This window comes from Mus pahari, chromosome 3, assembly GCF_900095145.1.
Source record: "Mus pahari chromosome 3, PAHARI_EIJ_v1.1, whole genome shotgun sequence".
Taxonomy (NCBI): domain Eukaryota; kingdom Metazoa; phylum Chordata; class Mammalia; order Rodentia; family Muridae; genus Mus; species Mus pahari.
Window position 1 is genome coordinate 55,278,275 of NC_034592.1, and position 10,848 is coordinate 55,289,122.

The 10,848-nt window shown below is 41.9% G+C and overlaps 1 protein-coding gene across 1 annotated transcript in view; it reads right to left on the bottom strand.

The window, feature by feature from the left end:
• Nucleotides 1-211: 211 nt before the first annotated feature.
• Abcb11 (ATP binding cassette subfamily B member 11) overlaps nt 212-10,848 on the bottom strand; it is a 99,047-nt gene continuing 88,410 nt past the window's right edge. Inside the window, exons 26-28 of the mRNA XM_029536736.1 lie at nt 8,150-8,356; nt 5,796-5,942; nt 212-1,811 (exon numbers count right to left, since the gene is read on the bottom strand). Coding sequence (XP_029392596.1) covers nt 1,611-1,811; nt 5,796-5,942; nt 8,150-8,356 — 555 coding nt within the window. The 3' untranslated portion in view covers nt 212-1,610. The remainder of the gene's footprint in view (nt 1,812-5,795; nt 5,943-8,149; nt 8,357-10,848) is intronic.

The following is a 10,848-nucleotide window of genomic DNA, read 5'->3' on the forward strand; positions in this document are numbered from 1 at the left end:
TGTAGAGAGACTGAGTGGGTACATGTCGTTGAGCTTTATGATAGGATGGTGTTTGGCTGGGAAATTTTCCTTGCTATTTCCTAAGCATCAGATGGTCTCTCATTTTATACGGCTGTATTTTGTATTGTTTTGTGACACCAAGACCCTAAGCCTTCAGTGCGTAATGGTATTCTGAAAAAAAAAAATGACGAACATAAATGTTTTTCTACTATGTTTTACTGGATTTTTATGTAACAACTTAAGAAGCTGATGCATTTCCATTCCATGGGTCCAATTGCTTGAGCCAGAGTCCTTCTTTGATCTCCTGCCAGATGAGGGCCGCTGTGAGATTTTCCCTTCGTCTCTAGTCTTATACCCAGTCCTTCGTCGCTTGTATGTGACTCACCCCTTCAGTGTATTTTGTATCCCTTCCCTCAAACCTGCCTGTGGGCGAGAGAAGCCATAGCTAGTGCCCTGGAGCTGGGAAGGGCTGCCAGCCGGCTGCGGGAGCAGGCTGTGCACCTGAAAAATCTACACAGGTTTCCAGCCCATTTGTCTAACTTTGGGCCCATCTGACCCTCCGCCCCCTCCTTCCAGAAAGTCCCGGAGGCTTTTGCATCCTCGCCTTTCCAGGGGTCTATGGTAGGAAATAGGAAGCCCGCAGGCTTTGCCTGGCTAACAGGTTACATGGAAGTTTTCTCTTGTCTTCGAAATCTATCGCTACGAATTTAGTTCATATTTTTTTTCTACATTATTTTGACATTTTTCTTTATTCCTGAGGCTGCAGGCCTTCTTTGATACCATAAGAAGTGATATTCTGAAGAAAATGACAAATGTAAATATTTTTCTACTATGTTTTACTAAATTTTAATGTAACAACTTAAGATTCCCATGCATTTCCACTGCTTGCATAGATTCCCTGGGAGTAAGGGACATCAGGTGACATGGTGGCAGGGAATGAAAAGTAGAAGCCCTGGTAAAGAGTCCGGGTTCCACACCGGCAGATCCACTGCAGTGTATTGTGACAGTAGTGTCCTGAGCCTTCGGTCTAAATCAATACCCGTGACTGGCAACCTCTACTTCTCCTTATCCCACCGTTGGCCTCCCTGAGCCTGGGAGATTCCAGAATGGGAAAGTGTTAGAGGTAAATAAATTTGCTTCCCTAGAGAAAACAAACAAAGTTTTTAAATTAAAAAACTACCTGTAGCCTTAAGCCCTTAGCTCTTGACCTTGAGCTGGCTCAAACAGTTGAGCGCAGATTACAGAGCAGACTCAGTATACAAGGAGCTTTTCCAAATGCACAAGACAACCCTCTGTCCTGAGAAGGGCTCCATGCTCTCTGTTACCAAGTCCTTGATGGAGACAGGGACCAGTTCCTACCTAGAGCAGCACTGGGTGGTAGATAAGCAGCTGCTCGCCCTTGGACTTGACTCATACTGACTCTGGGTTCTCTCCTTCCTACATAGACATTTCAAACTGAAATTATTACTGGAAGCCACTCAAAATTAGTTTGGACGGCAGTGGATACTTCTGTCTGTAAAGCGTTAATAGTTCTCTGTATAGCTATAACAACCCGCAGCCCTCCTGTTCTTGGCACATCATTATCTGTATGCAAAGGTCTCCAGTCAGGGTCAATTGATGGGGGCTCCAGTGATGACCAGCTTGTAGTAGGCCCCCTTCTGGGCCATCAGTTTCTTATGGGTCCCTTTCTCAATCACCACTCCTTGTGACATGACGGCGATGATATCTGAGTTCTGGATAGTAGACAAGCGATGGGCAATGACAATACAGGTCCGACCCTCTCTGGCTTTGTCCAGAGCAATCTGCACTGTCTGTGGAAAGAAGATGGAGAGTCAACACAGACACAAGGTTGTTCCCAGCCCACCACTGGGAAAGTCTAGTGCAAATACCACCTGGGTGAACACTGTGTCCTTGGTGGTAACTCTGAAAGAGTGGTGGCTCATACAGTACAGCCACGCTTTATTTAAATTGCAGCCCATGGGCTAAGAAAGTTCCGTGAAGCAAGACTGAGCCAAATGTCATGTCACTAAGCAGTTTCACAACACTGGATTGTCTTGTTTACTAAGATAACACCAAGGGACAAATCAGGGGACAGTTAATCATTTGTGACACTCCTCACCAAGGGCAATTTAGCTCTGGCCAGAGTGGATTCTCGTACTTAAAGATGTAGATCATAAATTCTGAATTCCTTAGTTGTTCTCCCAATTACATGTTCTACTGTGGAAACTCCACTTGGCTTTTGCCTCCTTCTAGGTCTTGTGTACAGACTGCTTAAGCTGTCATAAAACTTGAACACTATAAAACATGTTATGTTTTACAGGTGATCTAAACTGTTCTAATTCAATAAAACCATTTGTCTTTGAAGAGTATCATTTAACCTAAAGAATCTTATAGAACAATTATTTAAACTTTTTTTTTTTTTGGAGTGCCCCATTAGACTATTATTTCAGATCATGTCTTTTGCTTCTAAACTGCAGTCTGTTTCTAAAATAAATGAATACGACAAGTGAAAATTGTGTCATTTTGTATGCACAAAGCTTCCAGCCTAGACTCATCTCTAGTAACCAGGGAGTTTAGAAAATTAACACAGGCAGTGTTCCTTCTGTTTCTATTTTGTGGAAAAATCTGAGACGTATTTGTATTAGGTCTTCTTTGAAGGTCTGTGTGATGGTTTGTATATGTTTGGCCAAGGGAGTGGCACTATTAGGAGGTGTGGCCTTGTTGGAGTAGGTGTGTCACTGTGGGCATGGGCTTAAGACCCTCATCCCAGCTGCCTGGAAGTCAGTCTTCCACTAGCAGCCTTCAGAAAAAGATGTAGAACTCTCAGCTCTGCCTGCACCATGCCTACTTAGATGCTGCTATGCTCCCACCTTGATGATAATGGACTGAGCCTCTAACCTGTAAGCCAGCCCCAATTAAATGTTGTCCTTATAAGACTTGCATTGGTCATGGTATCTGTTCACAGCAGTAAAACCCTAACTAAGGCAGTCTGATAGAATTCTGAACTAAAATCATCTGGCCCTGGGCTTTTTTTGGTTGGAAAACATTTAGTGACTGCTGCTATTTCCTTAGGGGTTACGGGACTGTTTAGGTGGTTTGTCTGATCATGATTTAACTTTGGTACCTGGTATCTGTCTAGAAAACCACTTCATCTAGATTTTCCAGTTTCGTTGAGTATAGGCTTTTGTAGTAGGATCTGATGATTTTTTTGAATTTCCTCAGTTTTTGTTGTTATGTCTCCCTTTTCATTTATGATTTTATTGATTTGAATACTGTCTCTGTGCCCTCTAGTTAGTTTGGCTAAGAGTTTATCTATCTTGTTGATTTTTTTTTTTCTTCAAAGTACCAGCTCCTTGTTTTGTTGACTCTGTATAGTTCTCTTTGTTTTTACTTGGTTGATTTCAGCCCTGAGCTTGATTATTTCCTGTCTACGCCTCTTGAATGTGTTTGCTTCTTGTTCTAGAGCTTTCAGGTGTGCTGTTAAGCTGCTAGTGTATGCTCTCTCCAGTTTCTTTTTGGAGGCACTCAGAGCTATGAGTTTTCCTCTTAGCACTGCTTTCATTGTGTCCCATAAGTTTGGGTATGTTGAGCCCTCATTTTCATTAAATTCTAAAAAGTCTTTAATTTCTTTCTTTATTTCTTCCTTGACCAAGCTATCATTGAGTAGAGCGTTGTTCAGCTTCCATGTGTATGTGAGCTTTCTGTTGTTTTTGTTGCTATTGAAGACCAGCCCTAGTCTGTGGTGATCTGATAGGGTGTGTGGGATTATTTCAATCTTCTTGTATCTATTGAGACTTGCTTTGTGCCCGATTATATGGTCAGTTTTGGAGAATGTACCATGAGGTGCTAAGAAGAAGGTATATTCTTTTATTTTAGGGTAAAATGTTCTGTAGATATCTGTTAAATCCATTTGGTTCATAACTTCTGTTAGTTTCATTGTGTCTCTGGTTAGTTTCTGTTTCCATGATCTGTCCATTGGTGAGAGTGGGATGTTGAAGTCTCCCACTATTATTATGTGAGGTTCAATGTGTGCTCTTTACCAATCCTACATCCAATAGAGGGCTAGTATCCAATATATACAAAGAACTGTAGAAAGTAGACTCCAGAGAGCTAAATAACTATTTAAAAATGGGGTACAGAGCTAAACAAAGAATTTTCAACTAAGGAATCTCAAATGGCCAAGAAGCACCTAAAGAAATGTTCAACATCCTTAGTCATCAGGGAAATGCAAATCGAAACAACCCCGAGAGTCCACCTCACACCAGTCAGAATAGCTAAAAACTCAGATGACAGCAGATGCTGGCAAGGATGTGTAGAAAGATGAACATTCCTCCATTGCTGGTGGGATTGCAAGCTGGTAAAACCATTTTGGAAAACAATCTGGCAGTTCCTCAGAAAATTGGATATAATTCTACCTGAAGAGCCAGCTATATCACTACTGGACATATACCCAAAAGATGCTCCAACATATAACAAGAACACATGCTCTACTATATTTGTAGCAACTCTATTTCTAATAGCCAGAAGCTGGAAACAATCCAGATGTCCCTTGACAGAAGAATGGATACAGAAAATGTAGTACATTTACACAACGGAGTACTATTCAGCTATTAAAACAATGACTTCATGAAATTTGCAAGCAAATGGATGGAACTAGAAAATATCATCCTGAATGAGATAACCCAGACACAAAAGAACACACTTGCTATGTATTCACTGATAAGTGGATATCAGCCCAAAGGCTCAGAATACCCATGATACAACCCACAAACCATATGGAGCTTAAGAAGGAAGACCAAAGTGTGGATGCTTTAATCCTACATAGAAGGGGAAACAAAATAATCACAGAAGGTAGAGGTAGGGAGGGACCTGGGAAGGAGGGAGGAGGGGGAGGGGAAAAGGAGGGAGACAGGATCAGGTATGAGAAGGGACAAGAGAGAAGTACAAAGAGGGTCAGGAAATTGAATAGAAATGTATAGCAATGGGGGATGGGGAACTGGGGGCAGCCACTAGAAAGTCCCATTTGCTAGGGAAGGGAGAGGCTCCCAGAACCCAATGGGAATGGCAATAGCCAAAATACCCAACAAAGCGGGGAGAGACCCTGAAGAGATCACCTCCAATAGATAGGTATGGCCCCCAGATGAGGAATGGGGCCACCCACCCATCTCAAAAATTTTAACCCAGAATTGTTCCTGTTTAGAGGAAAGACAGGGACAAAAAACTGATCAGAGATGGAAGGAAAGGCCCACCTAGGGAACCATCCCATCTGCAGACACCAAACCCCAATACTGATGCCAAGAAGCGCTTGCTGACAGGAGCCTGGTATGGCTGTTCCCTGAGAGGTTCTGCCAGCGCCTTACTAATACAGATGCAGATACTCACAGCCAACCTCTGAACTGATTCCAAGGACCCCAATGGAAAAGCTAGGGGAGTGACTGAAGGAGCTGAAGGGGATTGCAACCCCATAGGAAGAACAATATCAACTAACTGGACCACCCAGAGCTCCCAGGGACTAAACCACCAACCAAAGAATATGTATGGAGGGAACCATGGCTCCAGATACGTATGTAACAGAGGATGGCCTCATCTGGCATCAATAGGAGGGGAGGCCCTTGGTCCTATGGAGGCTTGATGTCCCAGCCTAGTGGGCTGTCAGGGCAGTGAGGTGGAGAGTGGGTGAGTCTGTAGAGGAGCACCCTCATAGAGGCGGGGGGTGGGATGAGATGGGGGGGGTTATTTGAAATGTAAACAAATAAAACGATTAATTAAAAAAGAAAGAAAAAACTAACACAGACCTTTTCACTTTCTGTGTCTAGGGCGGATGTAGCTTCATCCAGTAGCAAGATTTTAGGATCTCGTACAATGGCCCGAGCGATAGCAATGCGTTGTTTCTCCCCGCGAGAGAGTTGAGAGCCCTGGGTCCCAACATTAGTTTCATATTTCTATAAAAAGCATAGCAAGTTTGAGAGCTACAGACAATCACTGCTGTTTGGAGCCCACATCAAGAATTCTTCTATGAATTTACATTTATTCTGAACTTAGAAAGAATGACTGACTCCTGTAAACTATAACAAACCTAGCTAGAAATATTCAATACATGAAGTTTGTGCTGGGCAATGGGGGAAGTTATTCCCATCTCTGCATTCCTTTAAGGGTTATATTTTTGATCTCTTCCTGTATCCAACTAAGATTCCACATAGGAGATCTTCTTTGGTTTGAAATTCTCTGATTTCTAGACTTTTATCCAAAGATCTTTTACAAGATAGGCTAATCCCAGGGGAAGAGAGGCCTTCAACACCTCTCTGGTTGGCTCCTTCCCTTGAAAGAACATTCTGGGACGCAAGTCTTGGTTTGAAGTTTTACTCTGTTGCTTACTAGTATTCTGAACACGAGCAGCTTGTTAAATGTCTTTGAGCTACAAACTCACCTGCAAAATGCATTGTTAATACCCATCATACGTATTTGCTGTGGGCTTTGTTTTGTTTTGACAAAATTAGTAAATAAAATGTCTAGCTAGATGCCTAGCATGGCTAAGTTAAAAATAATTAACATTCACACAGTATTTAGTTTGTATCAGGGATTGAACTCCTCTTCCTCCTCCTCTTCCTCCTCCTCTCCTCCTCCTCCTCCTCCCCCCTGCCTCCTCCTCCTCCTTTTTTTTTTTTTTTTTTTTTAAAGACAGGTCTCACTGTGTAGCCCTGTGTTTCTAGAATTCTCTACACAGAACAGGATGGCCTCAAACTTGTGGAGATCTGCCTGCCTCTGTCTCCCAAGTGCTAGGATTAAAATGTGCTCCACCACAGCTGGCTAATTATTCTAAGGGTAATCTTTTCATAGCCACACACATGATAGTCTTTAGATTTTATACATTATAAAGCTGAGACATGGAGAAGCAAGACAATTGCACAAAGACAAATAAGCAGTAAACAGCACATGAGAAAGTAGACAATGGATTTGATCTAGTCTCTGGTCGTCTGTCCTTGTCCATTGCTGTCACCTGCCTGCCTGCATCTCCCTTCCTTGCCTCCTGAAAAAGTTCAACTAAGCCAGGAGAACCTTAGAAAAATCATGATTTCACACATTTCATAGGCACCATACATTTTATTTATTATCACATTGTAAAATGGCCAAGGGTGCTTTCTGTAGCAAAATACTGCTTTGATGAATTTTTAGAAAATCCTCTTTGCTTTTAGGCATGCTGGCAAACACAGGTATTCAAAATATTCTTTTGTTTTTTCGATTTAGGAATTTCAGTACGCTTGCTAGTTAGGCTGGCCAGCTTAGAAGTGGAAGTTGAGCTTAAGGCTCAATAGAACCTATGAAAGAGCAAGCCGGCAAACAAACAAATATACCCCAAGTCCAGAGTTTGCAGACATAACCGTCTACAAAGAAAGGGGATTTTCAACTGGTATTTTAAAAACTAGAGTGGGAAAGGCTACAGCCTTTAGCTGAGACGTCACATTTTAATTTTTCTTGTCATTAAACAACCACCAAGAAAGATCCTCAGTGAATGGGAAAAAATGCATAGCGGAGCCTGCCAAATTCAGACTTGGCTCTGGAAAAGTTAAAGGCACCAAGGCAGATGCAACTTATCCCCAGCACACACAGAGACAGAGGAAAGGACGGACATCAGCTGCAGCAGGAGCTTCCCTTGTGTGGCTATTTATTTTCTGACCCCAGGGTTTCATGCATGCTCCGCAAGAGACCTACCAATAAGCTATATCCCTAACCTTTGACCTCTATGCCCTCACTTTAAAGTTTTGGGGTTTCTTTGCATTTTGCAGATGGAATAGACAATATCAAGTTGTGATAAGTAGGTAACCCCAAACTACGCACTAAGGTACTAAATAGATATCAGCTTGCATTCAAACCCAGGTTAAACCTCTGGATTTGTTTCTACTGGGCCACATTAATGCTCTATGGGTATTGTTTTATATGTAGCAAATTCCACAGCTTCTGTTTTGTTTGACAATATAATATACTTTGTGACATATGGTGATAAAGGGCACTTGTTTTACTTAAAAGGCATTGGGAAATAAACTGTGTTGTCTTTGAAGCTCTGTCTGAACCATAGTCCTGATGCATTTTAGGTATCCCACGCCTCCACAGCCCTGCCTTTCTGTAAAGAACAACCAACCTTGGTGCTTACCTCTGGGAGTGACATGACGAAGTCATGCAGCTGAGCCTGCTTTGCGGCAGCTATGGCTCTCTCCATGGAGATCTCTTTGGTGTTGTCCCCATACTTGATGTTGTCCATTATGCTACAGTCAAATAACACAGGCTCCTGGGAGACAATCCCAATGTTTGAACGGAGGAACTGAACATTGACTTTTTTGCTGTCATGACCATCAATCATCTGCCAATAGAGATGACAAGGGAGGACACAACATTTTAGCACTCCAGCAGTGACTGAAGTTCTTGCTGTGGCATTAGGTGCTTGACAGTGCGTCTGTTTAAGAGTGAACATCCCCAGAACCCTGGGAAATCAATCACATTGCCTGTGGAACTTGTTTCTGACAGGTATGCCATTAAACTTGGCACTGATTACTTTGCTGTTTTGATGTTGTTGTTTTTTTTTCCCCCCTAACTGTAGCTCCACGGGTATTATGTAAATGAGAAAGAATCTCAGGACTGTGTTTAGTTAAGAAAAGAATTCTCCTTGTAGCTTAGCCTAATCTGTATAGATAGGCAGACTTTTTGTATTCTGAGGCCTTGGGAGCCACCCAAAGAAGAGGGAGTCGAAAAGAAGTTAGAATCAGAGACAGTGACAGACAGATGCGATTATGACACGAGGATCAAACCTGTGCCCTTGGTTCTATTGACATTATTCTCTGGACAGAAGGAAAATATATTTGTCCACTTAGTCACAATCACACATGAAACCATCTGCCAGGAGGCACCGTACAAACGTTTTCTGTTCACTGTATGATGAGAATGCAGTGTCTGTTTCCTGGGGACTCATGGTCCAGAAGTCAGGGAAGCTCAGTCACAAAATAAGAACCATTTAAGTTGGCTCACTTAAGATTCCTAAGAGTCCATCTCAAACATAAAAGTAAATCTAACTTATTAACTGTAAAGTATTTGTATGATTTCAGAAAAAAAAGGCTATTTTAAATAATGCAATCAGGACATATTTTTAGATACTTTCTAAGCAATGGATAAGCAAACACTATTTTTAAGGGGTAGGAGTAAAGCAGAGGTCACTAAGAGTTCATATTCAGCCTGAGGGATTTCCCATAGTACCTATTTCTGCAAAACACTACTTAATAGTTACTTAGACACTGATATTTTTTCTAATTCTTGTATATGTGCTATATTATAATCATCTAGGAAACAAAATATGTTCCATGTTCCTAAAACACCTCCCATAGACAGTACTGGACACACCATACATACCTAATTAAATATCCAACTTACTATACCTGCGTTTAGTAGCTTGTCAAAAAGCAAAGAGGATTTTCTAAAAATTGATTAAATCAGTATTTTCCTATTTACAGCGTTCACAGATACATTTTACAATGAGCTTACAAAGTGTACTGTGCTCTTAAATGCAAGAAATCATAAAATGATTGCTTTCTTCTGCTCACCAGAGCATTCAGTGTGTGCACCCAGAAGAAGCACACTGAGCAGAGACATGCTGATGCTGGAGAGATCAAACTTGGTGGACTGGCCCTGCAGCAGGTTACAGTCACCCTGGACAATAGACACGACAGAGCTGATGGTTTTGGAAACCTGAGCCCTTTCCTTTGTACGGGTCAGATCTCTAGGACAACGCATTTCCTAGGTTTATCCATCACCAAGACCTTTCAAGTACTTTAAAATCTTCACACCTACAATCAATAACAGCAATGGTAATGGACCACAGGCAATTAACCCCTACCCTTCCTTTGCATACCCTCCTGGATTCTACTGATATCTGCCTGCTTCTTCTCCTTGCTCTAAGCAGGAGAACTTCACCTTTCTCTCAGCATTTCTCTTCACTGTCACCTGTCCATGTTGCAGTGAAGTTCACACTATTCAGGAAATTCAGAAGGGATATTGTAAAGGGACTGGGGGAGGGTGGGGGGGAGGGGGAAGCAGGTAAAAGAGAGAAGAGACTCAATGGCTGACTTTTCACTCTTAAAAACAAATTGGCAGAGAGTCCAGTTAAATCAGGAAAAACTGAGATTTAGGGACACAGGAGTAATGATTTACTGGGAGAGTTCAAAGCATGAAGTGGTTAAGAGAGTTGCCTTTGAGCGAAGAAATCCAGAGGAATTTTACTTTCTATTAAAAGTCTTTGTTATTTGATTATACAGTCTTGTGAATATATAAACAGAAAGAACAAAACAAAACAAAACAAAACAAAAAAACAGGAAAAGAGAGAAAGAAGGACTTAGAAGAGTAAGCAATGAAGTCGATCACCAGTGAGTCAACTATCCTTGCCAAGGCTTGTTCAAGTTGAGTTTATCTATCAGTCAAGCGTGAGCTTCTCCGACCAGGATTATGTCAAGCTGTTCATGCCTGCTCCCTTGTTTTGCTTCCTTCTTATTGTGTCCCCTGTCACCCTACTTTTTCCATCCCTAGCCATTAGTTTCCTGATTAGTCTGCACTTTCTGCTCCATTTACGAGTAAGTGACTGCCTCTCAAGTACGCTCATCTCCAGCTTTGCATGTGCCCATTTTCTTACCTAACTGGTCAGCAGGCCATCTGGAACTGGGAAGAATATGCGGTTAGAAGCTGTGGGGTAGAATGAGGTCACTCAGCAGATGATGGAAAGGAAAACAGCCACAGGGGTAAGTGTCCAACACAAACGGTTTTTAGTTTGGTAAGGTCTCAGAGACCACGTGGGGGCAGATTTTTTTTTTT